The sequence below is a fragment of the Tachypleus tridentatus genome, chromosome 8, assembly GCF_004210375.1.
Source record: "Tachypleus tridentatus isolate NWPU-2018 chromosome 8, ASM421037v1, whole genome shotgun sequence".
In the NCBI taxonomy this organism is placed as follows: Eukaryota; Metazoa; Arthropoda; class Merostomata; order Xiphosura; family Limulidae; genus Tachypleus; species Tachypleus tridentatus.
This window is the reverse complement of record NC_134832.1, coordinates 119150794-119172145: the sequence shown is the minus strand read 5'-3', so window position 1 is coordinate 119172145 and position 21352 is coordinate 119150794. Positions and strand designations below refer to the sequence as shown.

Sequence of the window (21352 nt, the reverse complement as noted above, 5' to 3'; positions counted from 1 at the left end):
GTTTGGTTAAGGTCTTTTCCTTTCTCTTTACTTTGCATATAAACTTTACTTTAGAGACCTCTTTGTAATGTATTACTTCAAATCTGTTGTGACTCTCTTTTGGAAGGTTATTTAATTCTAATGTTGTAAAAGCTGATCTATTTCAATGAGTAGAGAGATCAATACATTGCTGTTTAGGTAGTAGTGAAAATATGAGTCAGTTCAATGAAGTATATGATCTATATTAGTCTTCGTGAAATGTTGATACATTAGTTGTAGGAACTCTGATCAGACAAACTGGAAGTGCACAACTATGGTCAGGTTAAAAGAAACTGATGTGCAGTTTTATCCGTAAATTTTGGAGAAAACTACATAGTTTTATTCAATGCTCAACATATTAACCTATTATGAATATATGTAATACTATTATATTAATTTATTGAGGAACAAGTGTTTGAAAATAATTTTATATAAAGGAAGAGGGCGCTCTTTGCAGTTTATGTAATTTCCTTAAACCCGTGAGGTACACCCCATGTTATAAAAATTTTGATTTTGGTCGGCATAGTTAATTTGAAGAGTGTTATTACTGATATTAAATTATAGTTTTATAAAATGTCTGGATTTGATGCTTTTGAGTCTGATTTTAATAATGAAAATCTTCCAGTCGAAGACCCAGTGGCTGAATTTTATGCAAGAGAACAGAATGAATTAGCAGGTCTAGAAGATGACATGAATTTTCAGTCTACAGCAAAATCTTATTCTCAGACGGAGTCTCAGCAAGCCACTGCCGACTACGAAAATGGCAGGTTTTTATAACATAGCTGTATACTGTTATTCTTAAATGTAAATTATTTCAACAAATGTTTTCCTAATTTGAAATCAGTTTTGGTGGCAGTTGATTAAAGTTTCGTGATTTTGGTTCTAAGTGTATTGTTTTAAAACTGGGCTGAAATAGTGTAATAGTAATATATTAGCATGAAATTAATTATAATTGATTATTTTTAACTTTGTACTATGAATTAAGACAGGATAATTAAAATTTCTCGTAGAAACCAGGACTTGGTTATTCATTTACTGCTTTCTCAATGTCACTTAGTGAGTCTTGGTGATACTGGGAGGTTCTTTTAAAGTAGGGTCAATGGATACCATGTAAGAAGACTGGAAATAAACATATAAATATATCTTTAAAGAAATTTCATGATAAAAATATTGCTAAGAAATTTCTAATGGTGTCCTGCTTCTGTATCTATGAACATAAGAGTACTGTCTGTTGTATGTTCAGGTAACTACTCAAATTTAGACATTAGGTTTTAACCTGCCTTAGAACTAAATCTTTTAATATGCCTTCCTTTCAAGGAACACTTTGTGTGTTCCAATCAAAGGGCTTATAGTGAACAATGGACTTTTAATCTTTGAGTCAGTAATCTCTGGAAGACTTATATTTAATAGGAATTGTTGCTTTATTACATTTTTTATATTCTGAAGTATGAGAAGATCATGTCCTTGGGTAGTTTCTTACTCAATTCCTTTTTTTTTTAAATAATTCTAATATTTGTATGATTTATCCAACAGAACTTAGCTTGCAGTCTATCTCCATGGTATCTCCACAGTCAGTCACAGATAGTCATGTAATGTTTTGTTTATGAAGTATACCCCCTTATCATTGTACAGTGTCAAATAAAATTTAGGGAAACATCTTTCTTATTCAAGTTGTGCTTGAGCCTAGAATTCATAAGAATAAATTCACTAAATTTATTCATTTTGTCATTGGTTAACTTTAACTTCTAAAAGGTAAGTTCTTAGGTAGTGCCAATAGTTTCTCTTATATAAGTGGTCAAACTGTATAGGTTTGCTTAGAATTATCATCTTGAGGACAAGTGAAGAGGGGGCTTCTAAAAATTACATGGTTTAGATTATAATCTCATGTACTTCATCACTTATCATTCTTATGTAATTGATTGGTTTAGCACTACACTTTTGTATTGTAATACTATTGCATCCAAAGAAGAGTGGGAAGTTATTATTCAAGTTTCCTTTATTTTCAGGGACTTGGAAATATTTGTATAAAAAACAACAACAACAAATTCTGTATGATCAGAAAGAAGTTTTTTGGGTACAGCATAGTCTATAATGCATATCTGTATACAAAATTAGTGATAAGTTTCTGTGATAATTTCCCATATTTTTTATTTAGCACCATATTTCTCTAATTATTTTGTAAAAATAGTTTATTATTACACTACTATTATTCCATCAGTTGAGTGATAATGAATTGAGGACACCAATGGCTTCTGTTTTAAAGTGATGTTAAAACAATGTATTATGGTAAGTGACCATGATGATGAAGTTATGTGAGGTACCACTCTGCATTAAATTGTTGAGTTGCATTTGTATAACTTTTCATAATATTTCCTAAAAGTTTTCTTAATATATTTATATCTTAAGAATTTTTAAAGCCATCATAATATTTGTCGTATGATATTCTGAAACTTGTTAATTTTATATATGTGGACAGATACAGTTTGACTGACAGTGTAACTGTAATGTAAACATAACTATACATATTATAATTCTGAATGTACTCATTTGACATTCTTTTATAAGTAAATTGTGCACATTGTATGCATTAAATCAATTTTTTTAAAGAAAATATTTTTACTTGAGATTTGTTTGTGGACTTTTGAAACTGTAGCCGAGTCAGTTTTATTGTAAAGTGCTTTTTATTTAAGAATATATACTTTTTCATCTTATTTTTTATAAATTGTTTGTATAACTCCCAGGACCTCCTAAATGAATGTCAAAAGTTTTTCAGTAAAGCTCTATACTTAATGTCTTATACCCACTAGCCAAAAATTAGCAGTTATAATGAAAAATTGAAAAATATGAAATAAAATGTAGATTTCTCTTTTTTTAAACTGACTTCAAATTATAATAGACAGTTGTAATATTTCATTCCAATGATTTTAGGTCTTTATCTTTTTCACAACTTTGTCAATATTGCTACATTTTTATTTTTGTTGAACTGTCTAGCCACCATGATAGCAATAAATTGCCCATAAAGAGCAGGGAAAGCTTTAGGTAAATAAAAAGTTATATAATGTAACAATAGCATGCAGTAGCCTATAAGCATTTCTCAAGGAAAACCTATTGTAAATTTTCTTATTTTGAATATTCTTATACAATCTAGTATGTTTTTTATTTTTACATTTTAGTTACATTTGTTAAAAAGTGTATTAATAATAATAATAATAATAATAAAAAAAGGTACAAGAAATGTAATTCTTACCTTTACCTTGAAGCCTTTTGCACTTCAGTATCTGCATTTGTAAGCTTTCTTTTTCTAACTATTTTTATTGCCAAAAAAATTAGTGTATTTTTCAAATATGTATTTTAAAATATAAACAAATGTATCATAAACTAAAGTAAGTTTCCCTAAAAATACTGTAATTTACCTGGCTTTCTAAATAAGTTACAAATAGATATTAAAAATTAAATTACTCTTTAGGACCCCAACTACAAAATATGTAATTCGAAAATCTCTTTGCAAGAAAGACACAGTTACTAGAATCGTGTAGTTTGCAAAATGTTTTTATATTGGTAATAAACATTTACCATTGATAGCTAAGCGTTAACAAATAAGTAATCTCTTATTTATTAATTGAGCGACAAATAACCTAACTGTTGATATTGTAAAGTATTACAAAACTTGAAATATGCAATTCCCAGCAATGAGAAGTCAGACATTCTTAAAATTTGTATTTTTTTATTCTAGATTTTATGGAAGATGGAGAAGCAGATATATTTACCTTTTCAGAAGACTCTCAGGTAATTCTTTATTTGGTATTAAGTGTTATTTGTATTGCAACTTAGAATGTATGAAAACTAATACTAGTCTTTCTTCCTTCCTCAGTTTTTGTTCAAACCTCGCAAAACAAATTAATGAACTTAAATTAGGCTGAGCACTTAACAGACTTTGCTCTAATTTTCCTTAAGTAGAATATAATTTCTGTGATGTATCAAATGGAAGTATTTCCAAACAGTTTTCAGACATAAGAAAATTTATTTTGAGAAATTATAACATCAAAATTTAAATTTAAAATAATGTTTGCTATGTTTCATAAGATTGAAATCAATGGACCTTCTGAACCTGAAATACTTCTAAATTCTGCTTATCAAACTAAACCTGTTATTCAAGAAGAGCCTGAGAAGATTCAAAAGTGGCGAGAAGATCATCAGAAAATGTTGAAAGAAAAAGGTGAGTAAGATTTATATGTTTTTGTCTTTAAATGTCTCAAGTGCTATGATACAACTAATAAGTCTGAAGTTAAAAACGATTTCCTTTAACATAGTGTTTCTCAAACTGTATGTAGCATAATTTTTACAGTTACAAAGTAATTTATATTTAATTATGTAAATTTATCACTACTTTTATAAATTTTTACAATTTCAAATTTAGTTTCCTTTTGATATACAGTATATCAGTAATTTATGTTTGTCTTAGTCAGGGGGTGCCACGAGGTAATGACCCAGAAAAAAAGACAACAAGGACAAAAGCCATTTAGGTAGTTCTCCATTGTTAAACCTACATGTTTCCCAAAATCAAAAGAGTAAACTAAGAATTGTCATTGCTTAAACTTTCAAATTCTACATTGTGTTCAATACCTTATTTCATTTCTTTATGAAGTAGGAATGTCTACGAGCACACTAGGGGGGGTTGTAAAATTTTAGACCATACTGTGTATATATGTGTACACACACACACACACACACACACACACACACACACACACACACACAAAGAACTAGATATGTCTTGCTTGCTGGTTCTGCATCCTTCATTTGCTCTTTCAGGAGCTAGTGAAGTTCATACACTAGTAAAGGCATCATGTACTGTACAATTGTTATTCATCACTCCTGCTGCAGTGACTTTTACAGCTGCACAGTGTTGATAAATGGACATAAACACTCATTGTCTAATGAGACAATCCATTGGCACTTATATTTTGCTGGAACTAGATGGTAATGCATAACTAAATCATACTCCTGTTATCCAAAGTACAATCATACCTCCTGGGTTCTTATAGTTTAGTGACACCTAATACAATTAAATGATAAACGTCCTGTTATGAATGTAGTTATAGTAATACAGAACAAATACAACAACTGCAAGCAAGCAGATCCTTCTTTGTTATAAAGCATCTTCATCCAGGAACTATAACCTCACAACTACCATTTGAGATTACATATTCTACTCTATCCTGCAACTGTGACAATACTGTTTCACTTCTGCTGATGTAGTTTACTTAATATTTGCAGAATTATCTTTCAAAGTTTTGTATTGAAATTTATTTTATGGGTTTTAATGTTCATGGAAAAATTAAATTGAAAATGCATCAATTTTCTGTTACATAAATTCAAAAAAAGTTTTCAGACATCATTTTGTTTTTCCAAGCAACATTTTTCTTATTGTAAACTTTTGCAATCATGCTGTGCAACTGAAATGATGTTTGTGATACACCTGTTGAAAGTAGTGAATATGTTTGGGCATGTTATGGCAGGAACTTCAGATTCTTAACCCCCTTGGTGTGGAAGCCTCTCAGAGAAGGTTCTGTTCTTTCAGTTTACCTCTTCTGGGATTTAAACATCCACCCACGTGTTTGCAGTGTGTGGTGATTCGTAAAGGGGAGGAGAGAATCCTGGTAGTTGAGGATTCCAACTCAAATATTAAGTAAACTACATCAGCAGAAGTGGAAGAGTATTGTCACAGTTGCAGGATAGAGTAGAATATGTAATCTCAAATGGTAGTTGTGAGGTTATAGTTACTGTCTGAAAGAGAATGTACTAGAAGAAAATGAGGTATAGGTGTTACAGAGGTTGAAGATTGCTGCACAGGACCTTCAAGAAGTGGTCATTTACCTCTTAACTATTTTTTCACTATTTTATTTTTTATTTGGGGGATCCATAATAAAAGAAATAATATTTTGATGTCCACTGACCCCCACTCACCATGCAACACCTATACCTCATTTACTTCTAGTACATTCTCTTTCAGACAAACCTTTAGGGCAAATGCCTCTTTTTTTTTTTTTTTTTTATCCAGAAGGGACTAGAGGGACTTGCTGGCTCTCCTAAGTCAGTCAAAGAGCTTTGTTCTGGTGACATATTGGTGGAAATATCCACCCATTGAGGTTACTCTCCATGCTTCTTTGAATTTGACACAAGTTCCAAGTTTGACTGTGTGGGTATTTGGGTATTGATGTTGTTAAATACCCAGGAGGGTCAGGTACATTTGACCTCTTCCTCCCTCCCGAACGATTATAGCGTCTGTCTTTAGGTTTATATATTTTTTTTTGTATTTTTCACCTTTTTCTTGATTGAGAGAATGCTACTACTACTTGTAGTAACACACACACACACACACACACACACACACACACACACACACACACACACACAAAGAAAGTAATAATAATTATTATTATTCAATACTTGAATAATAATTCAAAAAGAGAAAAAAAATAATGATTAAAAAAGAAAATAATAATTATAAAAAGAAAAAGAAACAAGGACTAAGTGTCTAGTGCATAGTGGCCAGCTTGTGTTACATTTCTTAAATATATGTTAAAAGGGAAGAGGTATTTAGGACCATTTACATCCTGTACGTGATATCTGTCAAGATCACACATTAAGTCATTTTTATGCCAATTCTTATTGAAATATTTTAGAGAATTATGCAAGAGTCTTTCAGCTATTGTATCTATGTTTGCATACTTGTGCATGAATGTGGTTGAGGTGCTCAATTTGATACAAGGAGTTATTGTTGAGAGGGATTTGAAGAACATTCCTGAGTCAGAGATCCTTGTTAGTTTTTCCACCTAAGGAGTTTCTGCAGTGAGGCATATCTCCATTCACAAAGTTGGAATTATGATGCTGACCAGTGTTCTCATTTTGACACTTGCATCACTGTGTCCACCTGCCACCATCAAGGCAGGTTATTTTAATTACAAGGTACAACTATATATTCCAAACCCTCAGATGTTTCCAGTGTCAGCGATTTGATCATTCAAAGACATCGTGCCATGGTCCCTTGACGTGTGCTTGTTGCAGTGGCAAGGACCACTATCCTAAGAGTGTGAAACAGACCCTTGTTGTGTTAATTGTAATAGCTCTCACCCATTTTATTCCTTCTTGTGCTAAGTGGTTGGGAGAAAAAGAGGTACAGTGTATGAAAACGATTTAAAACATTACTTAACCTGAGGCTTGAAAATTACTGTCCATCACTTCACCTCGGACATATGCTGCTACACTCCATTCCACTACTACAGTGGGAGTGCAGACGGATCTCTCCGTACCTTTGAAAGAATCATTCTCAAACCATATGAAAAGACTTGATCTACATGGTTAAAGTTGATGAATCAATGTCAATACCCATCTCTTCTCTACCATTAATTCCAGCAAACCTAGATCCACTTCCTTTGGTTTCCCCCTGGGTGTGGATTCCTGTACATTATGAGGGGACTTCCCAGGGAAGGTTCTGTTCTTTCAGTTTACCTCCTCTGGAATCTAAACATCCACCCATGTGTTTGCCATGTGTGGTGATTCGTGAAGGGGAGGAGAGAATCCTGGTAGTTGAAACATACCACTTTGGCCTTGAATTCCTGTAAACGGGCAGCCTTGGAGTGGCATCTCTTGGATCAGTTGGCTGGTCCACTTGGGCTAGGGTCAACCAAGTATCAGTGTTGGATGCTCTCAACAGGTGCTGTGGATATTTTATCTGATGCTGGTGTTTGGATATAGTGCTCACGAAACCCTAGCATTGCTGCAGTGTCTTTATTTGGCATTGTAGTGCATCCCCTTGTAGGGTTCTATGGTAGGTGGGGTTAGTGGACACTGAAATATTCCTTTTTTTATTATGGGTCCTCGAAATAAAAACTTTAATAAAATAGTGAAAAAACAGTCTATAGGTAAACGACCACATCTTGAAGATTATGAGGAGCAATCTTCAACATCTGTAACACCTGTTGTACTTCATTTTTTTATACTGCATTCTCCCTCAGACAAACCTTCAGGGCAGATGTCTCCCTTTTTCATTCAGAAGGGATTAGTGAGACTTGCTGGCTCTCCAAAGTCAGTAAAGAAGTTTTGCTCCTGTGAAATATTGGTAGAAACATCCACATTCAACACAGTGAACTCATCTTGCATTCAAGGGTGATTGGGGGATATACCTATTGAGGTTATACCTCATGCTACTTTGAATTTATCACAAGGAGCTATTATTGAGAGGGATTTGAAGAACATCCCTGGGTCAGATTTTTGCTGGTTTCCCACCAAAGGAATTTCTGCAGTAAGGCATATACTCCACTCGCAAAGATGGAATTATGATGCCGATCAGTGTCTTCATTTCAGCATTTACATCACCACCTCCACCTGCCACCATCAAGGCAGGTTATCTTAATTGCAGGGTAAGGTCATACATTCCAGACCCTCTCGGAGGTTTCCAATGTCAGTTGTTTGGTCACTTGAAGACATCATATGGTGGTTCCTTGAGGTGTGATTGCTGCAGTGACAAGAACCACAATGCCTGTGAGTGTGAAATGGATCCTTATTGAGTCATTTGCAATGGCTCTCACCTGTCCTACTTTCTTGCCCTAAATGGTTGGAAGAAAGAGGTGCAGCATTTGGAAACTATTCATAACGTTACTTACCATAAGGCTTGAAAGTTGCTGTCCACTGCTTCATCTTGGATGTATGCTACTGCACTTCATTCCACTACAACAGTGGGAATGCAAATGGATCTTTCTGTGCCTCCAAAAGAATTATTCTCAAACCAAATGAAAAGTCTTTTGACCTCCATGCTGAAAAAAGGTGATGAATAAACTTCAATGCCCATCTGTTCTTAATATACATTCAAGCAAATCCTAAGATCCACTTCCTTTGGTTCCGAGTATAGGCATATCCTCAGGTACATCTTCTCTCACCCAAAGATGCAATATGATAATTTCTTCACATTTTCAGTGGTTGGTATCTTCTTCCCACAACAGAGACCTGCTCAATCAACCCAGGGCAGGATCCATGGAGGTTGATATACCTCCCTTGAATAAAGAAAAAAGATGTGGTCAGAAACGGAAGGGCTCTCCACCCAATTCACCTGCACATAAATAAAAATGGCCATTTTGATACAATGAAACTGTCTAGGTTTGTTTTAATCTGGATGGCATCAAAGCACTGATTGATTCCTATCATCCTGTATGTCTTTCCTTACAGGAAACATTTCTGAAACCTGCAGGTACAGTCACCTGTCAGCAGTTTTCTTGGTACAGAAATGAAATGGTAGGTCGTGTGATGGATGAGTGCATGGAGGGGTGGCACTTTTGGTCGATCAGCATGTGCCCACCCTGTCTTTGCCACTTGACACACCCTTGGAGGCTGTAGTTATCCATGTTTCCTGGGTCATACCATCAGTTTCTTCTGTCTACCTGTCTACTGAAGAGACCTTGATGCTCTCGTTGAACAGTTGCCATCTCTCTTTTTAATTCTGGGGGATATAATCCTCTCTGGGGAGGTGCTGATATTGATGGAAGGGGTTGTTCCATAGAGAGTATGCTTTCAGATCACAGCCTTTCTCTTTTTAATGCTGGTCTTCTACTTATTTTCGTGCATCTAGCCATTCTTTTACTGCTATTGATCTCTCAGTTTGCTCCCCTTCACTATTATTCTCCCACTTTTCATGGAAGGTTCACAGTAACCCATGAGGCAGTGATTATTTTGCTATCAGTTTGAAACACTGACCATGGTCAATGCCACCTGACCTACATACCCTGGTGGAAGCTAGATCAAGCCAACTGGCCTTCTTTCACTGCTTTTAGATAATTTGATTCTGCCATATATATATATATATATATGACTGTGTGGTAGCAGTGACTGACAGTATTATATAGGTAACTGCTCAGTGTATTCCTAAACCATCACGTTTTTCCACAATATCCTAATCTGTGGTGGAATATTGCCTGCCACATTGCATGGAAGGCTCAAAAATGAGCCTGGGATATCTTTCCAGCGGGCCTGTGCACGTGCTCGGCAGGTAAGACATCAAAGCCAGAAGGAATCTTGGATTAAATTCACTATCAGCATATCTTCTACCTCTAGTTCCAAAGTCATATGGGACAAAATTCATAAGGTCAAGGTCAGTGGGCAGTATAATTCTGTCCCCTTTTTAAACTTGGTCTCTGATGGCCAGGAAGTTGCTGATGCCCGGAGCATTGCTGATGCTCTCAGTGAAAGCTTTTGCTGGATATCTAGCACCTCTGCTTCATCCTCCACCTTCTTAGCCATCAAGACTTGGGAAGAGCAATCATCTCTTTCCTTTCAGGTTGATCGTCTCTGTGACTGAAATTGCTCCTTTATGCTGGTGAAACTCAGATTGGTTTGGCAGTTGGACCTGATGTTATACACTAGGAGATGCTGCACCATCTGTCTCCTGCTTTTCTTGCTATTCTTATGATAGTTTTTAACCCAGATCTGGAAGGAGAATGTTTTTCCTGAGGCATGGCACCAGGCTATTGTCCTACCTTTCTCTAAGCCTGGGAATGATCCCAACATTCCTTCAAACTCCTGAGTTGTCTCTGTAAGACCTTAGAGAGGATGGTAATACTCGGCTTGTTTTGTTCCTTGAACCATACAACCTCCTCTTGCCTACCCAGTAGGGGTTCTGATGACAATCTTCACCATGGACCACCTTATTTGATTTGGAATGTCAATCAAGGAAGCCTTTCTCAAATGACATCTTGTATCAATATACTTTGACATTATGAAGGCTTAAGATGCTACGTGGAGGTATGGCATTTTGTAAGAACTCCACTTTTATGGGTTACGTGGCCACTTGCCCATTTTTATTAAAAATGTTTTAGTGGGCAGATGATTCCAAGTTCCTGTAGGAAAGACTGCAAAAGTGTCAAATCCTCAGGGCTGTGTTTTGAATGTCACAATTTTCAGTATAATGATTAATGCCATCACCGAACAACTCTCTCTACTGTTGCAAACGGGCTCTACATTGATGACTTCCACATCTCGCATAAGTTGTCGAACATGAGGTGTATTGAATGGCAACTACAGACTTCCCTCAATTGTTTACTGAAGTGGACAACAGCAAACAATTTTAACTTCTCTCTCTCTCTCTAAAATCATTTACATACACTTTTGCTGCCAATGGGGTATTCACCCCAATCCTCAACCCCCGTGTCAGTGAAGTTGTGTTTCCTGTGGTCCCTGAGACAGTCTTTTTTATATTTGACAAATGTTTTTAGTTTTTTAAAGACCATTGGCCTTTTTAATGCTATTTAAGTTCTTCATTCATAAATTTTTGTTGAACATGATTCCTTTTTATGAATTAAAGTACAATTAGTTCAATATGAAATTAGGGAATGGCTGTGATGTGAAGTAACTCAATCAGGACTGGAAAGGCCAACTTCATGTGACTAACACTGATGTTTGTACTTACCCATTAGTCATCCTGGCAAGTTATAATAATTAAAATTGTTATAGAAAGTCTTTTTAAAACTTGTATTAATTTACTTGCTCTCTTAGTTTGTTTTTTCTTATAGCAAAGCCACATTGGGCTATTTGCTGAGCCCACCAAGGAGAATCAAACCCCCTGATTTTACCATTGTAAATCTGAAGACGTACCGCTGCACTAGCGTGGGGGCTTCTATCTTAGTGCTATAAACTAGATTTAAAATTTGGCTTTAATGCTATTTATGTTTTTAATTCTAAATTAAACTTTGTTTTGTTTTACCTTGATTCCTTTTTACAAATTTAACCAACTATTAATTTTTTCTACCAGATTTTTGATGCATATAGCCTAGTTGCTTTGCACCATAAGATGTCAAACAATTAACCAGGTTCTTAACTGACTACATCTTATGTCTTGTTGTTGTTTACTGTTTCTGGATTACAAGTTGTTATTTGTGTAGAGCATATTGATAACAGTTACTCAAATGGGTTAGTAGAGGTACAAAATTACTTTCATGTTTCAGTACTAATAAGTAATAAATAGTCACAACCTCATTACATACCCCCTCTCAAAATGTCTTTGTGGAAATGGGTTAATTCAATCACTCCCCTCAGACTCACCACAGTTTATATTCCCATTGATTATTATGTTATCAACCCACACATTATTTATCTGGTGCTGTTTCACGAGTGTGCTAAATTATATTATTTAAATAATATTTGCTTATACGTATCTGTCTGGGTTTCATTTATCACTCATAAAGACCTTTTATTTTGCTGGAACTGTTCTTTGTGGAAATGTACATGCTGCAAAAAATAGTGGAAATTATTCTGTGTGAATAATAAGTAATTTACAGTGTCGCTGGCATCAGTGTTCAGGATGAATGGACTCTCTGTTCCTGTATGCCTTAACTTATGCATGCTTAGTCACTGTTTTCAGTCAGTCTGAAAGCAACATCAGTTTTAGTCAATGCAAACAAAAGTATAACAGTCTTGGAGAAGTTGCCACAAAATGATGGTAATATGATGTGAACCTTAGGAAGCTGCAGGTTTCGTGTTTTGTTATGGGTTGGGAATTGTGTATGACAACCTCAGTCTTTGTTTGGTCAGTAGATATACTGTCCTTTCTCAGTGTGACTGAGGAATTTTCCTTCTATTTAGTTTTACACCAGTATTTCTTAACTGCTGATAAAACATATGTTTATAGAAACTAGCCAAAACCAAGACATCGTTGACATAGATCAGGCATATCTTCTATTGAAGTCTTAGTGTAAATTCCATCATCTCCATGAAAGTGACAACATTACACAGGCTAAATGGCATGAACACAAGATGTATAAAATCCACATTTAATGTTAAAGTAATGTTGGACCTGTTTTCATTATGAAATTTAATCTGTCAGTATTAAAAGCTAAGTCTAAAATGCTAAACCTATGAACATCTTTCAATACATTCAGAATTTTTACCTGCCTGTGTTAATGGAAAGGCATCAAAATGTGTGTCATATTGTTCACCTGCATAAAATAATACAGAATGTCAGTATACCCTCCTTCTTCCCAATAACTACAGGAGATGATTGATCACTCTTAACTAAAGTTGCATATCTTCATTCTTCAACTTGTACTATATCCTTAATGCCCCAGGGAAGTGTGCATGACAGTTGTTTTATTGGATGGGAATTGCTTATAGCTCTGTGGTGACAATTTAATTTTTGTCCCATTTTGTCCTATCAGGACATGAGTATATTCAACCAGTATCTTACAAAGTTCTTGTAATTGTGTTGAATCCAAATTGTTTGTATTGTCAGTTAGTGACCTCAGATGTTCTTGTAGCTGTGCATTCATTCTTGGAAATGTTGAAACCATGCAGCATCAAGGTACAACTATTTCATCCTCTCATTCACCATTCTGGTGACCATTCCAATGGGAAGCCAAATGGACAAATGTTCATAGTTACAGATAAGAACTCTGAGTATATCATTATTTAGAAAGAAATGTGTTTCTTCTTTTTAAACAAGACACTTGTGTATCAGTTCTGCCACCAGTGCAGATGGTAGTAATATATTAGATTTCAATTGAAATGTGCCACAGAACTCAACTTGCACACTTTTGTTTACTATCTCTCTCAAATCTTAAATCAATGCAACTACCAGTGCAGGTTTCTCTCTCTCTTTTTTGCAACATGTTTGAAATTAGTTTCATACTTAGTGATCACAGACTGCTTCCATTAAGCTCTCTTGTCTTTCACATCCACATGTTCCATGATTACCCTTGGGACACATTTAATAAACTTATCCATGAGAGTATCCTTGTGATCTATAGCTGCCATAGCAGGATTTATATTTTTGTCCAATTCTTGTAGGTCATTCACATAAATGGCCAATTTTTTTTGTCCTCTTTTGAGCCTTGAAATTTGATTCAGTAGATAGATCAGTTGTCTACTTTGTCAAGACATTGGTTAAATTCAACTTTAGTTGTGCCTTAATTGCTTAGCTGCTCCTAGTGTTTGTTTGAGTGCTAGTCTATTCAGACTCAGCATCATGAATCTATTGTCTGTCCTGAAGACCAATCATTTTTAAGTTACTTACCTGTACCATATAAGGAAGAAGTCCTGGTCTTCTTGTATGGTACCTTTGAATCTAGGGAGTTATCTGTTTAATTTTACCAACAGAGACATGCAGCTGATGAATCAAGACATCTCCAGCATCTTAACTAACATGGGTACTTCTGGAAGCACAAAAAGTTGCCATGGTAAATTCATAACCCAACTCAGCACTGTTTTAAAACACTGTATGACCTGTTGTTGTTTTTGTAACTTTCTCCATGCCTCAGAGAAAGACTCGTTTACTCTATGCTTCATTGTTGCTTTCTCTGTTTGTTGTCTCTGCTAAATGTGAAGCAGCTTCAGCTGGTTTTAACTTCATCCACTGGAGGTACCTTCCTTCTCCTTGCTGTAGGTGATGTGAACAGTGGGGGTTTGATTTCAATTTTTTACAGTCTGGGTGTATCTTATAGAACTTCCTTATTTGGTCTCTGAGCCACCAACCAGTGGGTCAATACTGTGACTTTCAGTTGTTTGTGTTACCTGCATACTGAAATTCAGTAATAGAACAGTTGACAGACTGGGTAATAATTTTGCCAGACATTACCATTTTCTCAGATTATGAACCACATTTTACTATTAACTCCTCCCTTTCTTCATAGATCCTTCATTTGGAAAATACCATTTTCTAGGTTTTAACTTCATCCACTGGAGGTACCTTCCTTCTCCTTGCTGTAGGTGATGTGAACAGTGGGGGTTTGATTTCAATTTTTTACAGTCTGGGTGTATCTTATAGAACTTCCTTATTTGGTCTCTGAGCCACCAACCAGTGGGTCAATACTGTGACTTTCAGTTGTTTGTGTTACCTGCATACTGAAATTCAGTAATAGAACAGTTGACAGACTGGGTAATAATTTTGCCAGACATTACCATTTTCTCAGATTATGAACCACATTTTACTATTAACTCCTCCCTTTCTTCATAGATCCTTCATTTGGAAAATACCATTTTCTAGGTTTTTTTGAAGTAAAATATTTGTGGGTAATAAGAGTAGAAAGGAGTGCAAAAGTATGTGTTGGAAAAAATAGAGAAAGCTCTTCAATAAACAGTTTTGTAGTCATGTCACCATAACTTCCCACTACTTTGTAATTATTAGGCATTAGCTTTAAACAGTAATAGTAACTACAATAAATTGTGGCTTAGTATTTGTAAATTATTGTATACATAAATAACTTGCATTTATTAGAGCATTGGATAGTATTTAACATTCTGTTTTGATCATTAAGATGTTTGTTAAATTACTTTTGATTATTTAAATGAGAAAAAAAATGTCCCCTAATTTAAAATTCAAGTAAGATTTTCTTACATGTATTACAAAATATCATGTTTATCCAACTGACTGCTGATTTGTTGCACAAGTTGAATATAAGTGTGCCATATACTGTGTGGCTTGCAAAAATTTTGTGCTTATTTAGAGCAGTCACAGTCAATGGGTTAAGAAACAAACATAGACTTTGATTTGGATTAAACATTCTGTATTTTTACAATATCTAAAGGAAAGATCATCCCAAACAATTTAAAGCTAACATTCCTAGCCTGTTTAGCAAAACTTTATTGTCTTTTCTACTTCTATTGTTCAGATGAACAGGAATATCTTAAAAAAGAAGAAATGCATCAGACTGCCCTGAAAGAGATAGAAGAGTGGTATGCTCGTTACTACGAGCAGATTGAGAAGTCAAAATTCAATAATAGGTGAGGTTTTCTAGTACTGTTACTTAGGTTAAAAAAGAAGTCGGTAAACAGTCCTATGAAGTATTTGTTTTAATTCAAGTAGAAAAATAATACTTGAAGATTTTTAAGCTCACAGAAACTTAGTAATTGTGGGTGTTTTGATTATTGATTTTAAACATAATGTATAACTTCAAACTCAAATTTTTTCCAAAAGGACCAGAAAGAAAGTTTTTATAATTTGACGTGTGTACACATCTTAAAACTTTATTTTGGTGATTCAGGACTGATTTCAGTTTCTTTTAATTTTTAAAATAAGAGTCTACATTTAAACATTTACCTGTACAACATGAATTGCTATGTTCAATGTGGTAACATATTTTAGTATTATGAGTTGATCACAAATTGTCTGCATGTTTCAGGCAGTATTAGTAAAGTTGTTTTATCCTGTGCTTCTTTCAGTTAAATGAACAGTAAGCTATATAAAAGTAAATTCCACATGAGCAACTTATAATTTATAGTAAAAGAATGAATGACACTTTGTTAAAGAGCAAACAAAGGACATTTCAGGTTATAAAGCTTGGAAATGGTTTGAATGGGTAATAAATAAAACTTTACATGCTAACAAATGTATGTTATGAAAATGTTTTATCAGGCTACTGCACTAGAAGTAAATAAGGTAATTCCTTGAAATTAATCTTCCTTAGATTTCATGTGATAAAACTAGTACAAAATATTATCATAGTTTGTGATAGTAAAAATAAAATTCAAGTGAAAACAAATTTGTGCTACTCATAACAACGAAGACATAACAATTTACTCTTTGGTAAGAGAACTTTTGATAAATGAAAATTGCCTTTTGAAGGAAATAAAATGATCCACAAGGTGGATTTTAGAGTATTATAAAAAAAATATCAGGAACAAAGTAATATGAAATTTTTTAATACAGATATTTCAATTTTTTTTTTCTAATGCCATCATCAATGTGGAAAAACCTATAAAGCTTAAGTTCTTATACTTTATGCTAGAAATTGTTGATAAAAACGTAAATTTATAAAGGCACATTAAAGTGATTTAATATATTTTCTTTTAACAGTACAGGCTAAAAGAAACAATTGTGCTTTTTAACAGATCAGTGAATTGAGCCAATGAAAGCCTATTGTACTAGGCAAGTGTTTAAGCACTATATGAAGAATATAGTTAGAGTTGGTCATAATTAAACAAGATTCCTGTTCATGTAAATATGTTAATGATTTAATGGTGTTATAGTATATTGTCAGACTTTTATTAGTCCGTGTCTAGTAAAATGAACAAGGCAAGCAGTAGTTGACATTTTTTTTGAATGAATAAAGAATAACAAATTAAATTGCTGTAACTTTTTTATATTAAAATAATCTCATACTAAGAGACACTTATGTTTATAGCTTGTAAGAAGAAAACACTATATAAAGTTAAAGCTTTGCTATTGTTTACACATACAAAGTTAACTCAACAGGCATCATTGTAGCTGGTTTGTAACTTAATGACAATGAGGCCATACTTTCACATTTATAAGTTGTGTGCAAACAGAATGCATGCACGTCAACTGGACTAGTTCCAACAACAGTAGTATTAATGGCTAATATTTTGTTTGTTCAGAACAATCACAGATGGTAAGCCACGACTTTTTTTAACAGATTTTGCTGAACAACCTTGAATTAATTGAAAATAATAATCAATCATAATGGTTATACTTCAGTTACTATGGTGGGTTTGAGTAATCAAAAATTGGAGACACTAATTTTGATTATTTTCAAAATGTTATTTAAATGTTATTGATTATTTAACATAGCCCTAATCAATGTAATCAATTTTCAGAGGTAATAGATTTATGAAGTTAACTGTCCATCTCTAGCTTAATACATACACTTTTTTTTCCTAATTATTCTAAGGGATACTTATGATTGACTAGTTGGTGGTTTTTCCATCCTTTTAAAAGCACACAAAGAAAACAAATATATTAACTTTTCCAGTACTGTTTTTGACTTGTGCAGACAGCTTTATGAGATGAGAAACCTGTTATTCTAGCAGATGTAACTACACTTGCTAAGGTGAATATGATACAGAAAACAATTCAGTAAAGTTTCTTTTATTGTAAAACTGAAACCAGATCAGAATTTTAACTATGTACATCAGCTCGTAAACTCTTGTTTTTTGTTGTATGATGTGCAGTTCACCAGTTTTTAATATTTTTAGGAAAGCAGAAAATTTGTTTTGAATATGTTTATTATAACTGATAATTAGGTAATATTAATTACTAAATGATTTCATTTATTAACATTCTCGTTTCTCATTAATTATTCCACTTTAGGGTTGATTATTTTTATTACGCCATGCAGTAATTGTTATTTTTATTCAAATCATACTTTTTATAAAACATAGCATTGCAAGACAACTTAAATGACCTTACAGATGAAAATTACTAGTATTTGAATTATTTTTTCATTCATAATTTATCCTATTTTTGTCTTTTTAAATCAAAATTTTATGAGTTTTATAAATGCATTCCTTAACTTTCTATAACTGTTTGAAGTTTTTTAACTACAATTTTTCATTGCAAAACTTGTAAAGCTGTACATTAAAACTTTTGTTAGCCATTACAAGAATATTGCAAGATTTTTTTTATCATTTGCTTTGGTAGGAAAGGTGAATTTATACATTTATGTAAATATTTTTGAATTACTGTTGAGGTATTAATTGACACATTCTTTCCAAATGCTTCTCCATTTTGCAGGGAAGTGTCTAAGTAAGTAATTATTTTGATAAAAAGATAATTGGTAGCTTGTAATAATGTAAAATTAATTGATGCATGTAATACTGGATAATTCTAATTTTAGGGCTAGAACTTGGTAACTGAAGTACTTTCACTTTTCAGCAAATGTAGTGTAATTTCCTTGTGTTGAAATCTCAGAAGTTGTTACATTAAGTTGAAAGATACCTAGAGGGATAGCACCATGTACATGTTTGGGTGATTTTTGAATAATTATCAGTAGTTTTGCCCATTAATTTCTACATAATAAAGTTATACACAGCAATTAATCTTTACACAATTGCATTCTGAACCATTATTGTTTAAATCGGTTAGGCAAAACATCTGAATATTATAGCTTTGGGTGAAAAGTTAATTTTAGATGAACACAAACAGAGTTAAGTATGATTATGTAATACTATTAATTTCAACAAACACAAGCTTACTTTTAACTTTATTGCAAGAAAATGTTTAGTTGGGTAAAGTTTTTGTCATCCATAAAACAGCATAAAGAAAGAAAACATAAATCTAAGAAACTGTTTAATTTATTGACTGGAAGTATTCCAGTAGAAAGTTTATTTTTCAAGCTGGTGAAACTGAAAACGTTAGAATATACACAACAAACACTTGCTTAAAAGCTTTCAAACAATCTCATTACTTGTGTGTGTGAATACCATTGATTGTTATGTGATCTCTTTGGCATGTGTTTGTGCATTTTAACACTTAACTTTTTTTAAGCTTAGTATTTATGAATTTATTTGAGACACTGTTTTAACCAAACAAGAAGCTTTGATTGTGATCAGGTTTACATGCAGACATTACATAGTTTTAACATGAAATACTCCCAACTTTTGAACAACTTTCTGGTTTGGTTTGGAAGATAGAATTGAGCGACAACCACTTAAACAACTATTCTTTGTAAGATGAACATCATGGAAAAACTGAATCAACCATATCAGCTAATTATTAGTTTCAAAGAAGCTCCTTTAAATTAGGGTACTGGTATACTAGTACATTTTAGGAATATTTCACATGTGACACTCATTTTGAACTATATTTTTTTTAAGCTGTGTTGATGACAAGGTAGATTGTGTTGTCATGATTTTAAATATTTAAATTATAGAACAAAGGATTCTTGCATACTGAGGGTTAATTGCAAGTTATAAGAATAATTTTCTAATTCTTGTGATGTCCTTGGAACTATTTCCTCTTTTGTACTTCTGTGCTCACTTTAATGTATACAAACATTGACATCTAAGAGGTGCTAAAGCAAACCAAGGCATGGAAAGTCCTTGTAACTGCATCAGGAAACCTGACAGGTATGTAGTTGAATGGGATTTCTGTCATTCCATTTTCTTCTGCCATCTTTCACAGGAAAATTGCTGTCTAGAAGTCTTATAAATGTTGAGTTGTGAGCTTTCATCAGCTTTGAACAGTTTATTGTATCTGAAAAAGATTACCAGAAAATATGCTTAGCTTCTTCACAGTGGCTTTGAGTTCTTTATGTAAAGAATAGCTTTCAATAAATGGATAAGTGTAGCTCTAAATTAGAGTTGGTATGATTTGCAAATTGTTCCTGTCTTGATCTGTACAAGTTTCTAGAGAAAACACTGAAAGCTCTCCCTTTTTGAAAATGTTAACCTTTGACATTATTTAAGTCTTGCTAAATATATATTGTACCTTGGGGAAAAAAGCTGTAATACTGGCACTGGCTACCATGTATGGTGATATACTTGAATGTGCTAGCATATTTCTTGAACAGTTAAAATTACACTTAATACTACCATATTGGACACATTTTAACACCAGTAGCTTTATATGTTGACATGGATATTTTGCTTTAAATTTAAAGCTTTTTAGATTAAATATTTAAGTTATTCATTTGTCCCAGATCTTAAATTATATGTAAGAAAAGGACAGATGCATTTGTTATAGATTTAATTTAATTACATAAATACTTTAAAAGAGAACAAAAGTTTTCTTTACGTAAGACACTAGTGAATGTTTTTACAAATAGTTAAAAAAAAAACCTTTCAGAGATGTTTAATATAAAACTTTTTATTAGCATATATTATTAATGTTGCGATAAATTTTTTTTTTCTTTTGAGTGTCTTGCAGGAATGCAGAAATGGAATATGTTAATGAGCGAGATACAGAAGTACCTACAGGACAAGAATGGGACAGAATTTCTCGTATGTGCGACTTCAATCCAAAGGCATCTCGTGGTACAAAGGACACTTCCCGTATGCGATCCATCATACTGCAGCTCAAACAGACACCATTAATCCATAAGTCTGGGCCTAAAGTTTAAAACATTCACTGTCATTTCTGAATGTTACATTCCAATGTTAAATTGGTGACTCAGCATCATTTGTGTTCAGAAGTGAACAGATAGTAGAACAAGTTTTCCATAATCAAAAATTGTGTATAAATTTATAACTGATACTTGCTTTAGGAAAGTGTTGTTACAGTGCATAAAATAAAGTAACTATTGTGTATGACATTACCATTCAATTTCTAAAACGAAATATTTAACATTATCAGAAAGTATTTCAATATAAGTATGAATAATCTCTGGCTGTAATAAACAAATGAGACTATGTTTGAAGTATACAGGTAGAGTTGATCTCTATAAGTCAAAGATGTTTGTGGTTTATCTTATAAAGGAAATGTGTATGTTAACTATCATTTTGTAGTTAAATAATAGTGTATTGTTAGGAAAAGAAAGGTTGTTAAAATCACAACATACTTATTTTCAGTATCTTGTATTCTTCTGAATGTTATGCATGATAAAACTGGATGAACAAG

At 33.3% G+C, this 21352-nt stretch overlaps 1 protein-coding gene across 1 annotated transcript; it reads left to right on the top strand.

Moving 5' to 3' along the window:
• The first annotated feature begins 475 nt into the window (after positions 1-475).
• On the top strand, positions 476-21351 carry LOC143223331 (clathrin light chain-like). Its single transcript, XM_076451198.1, has 5 exons — positions 476-781; positions 3752-3804; positions 4102-4234; positions 15669-15780; positions 20663-21351. Exons 1-5 carry the CDS (start codon positions 592-594, stop codon positions 20853-20855), a joined length of 681 nt encoding a protein of 226 aa, XP_076307313.1. The 5' UTR covers positions 476-591; the 3' UTR covers positions 20856-21351.
• Position 21352: the final 1 nt, after the last annotated feature.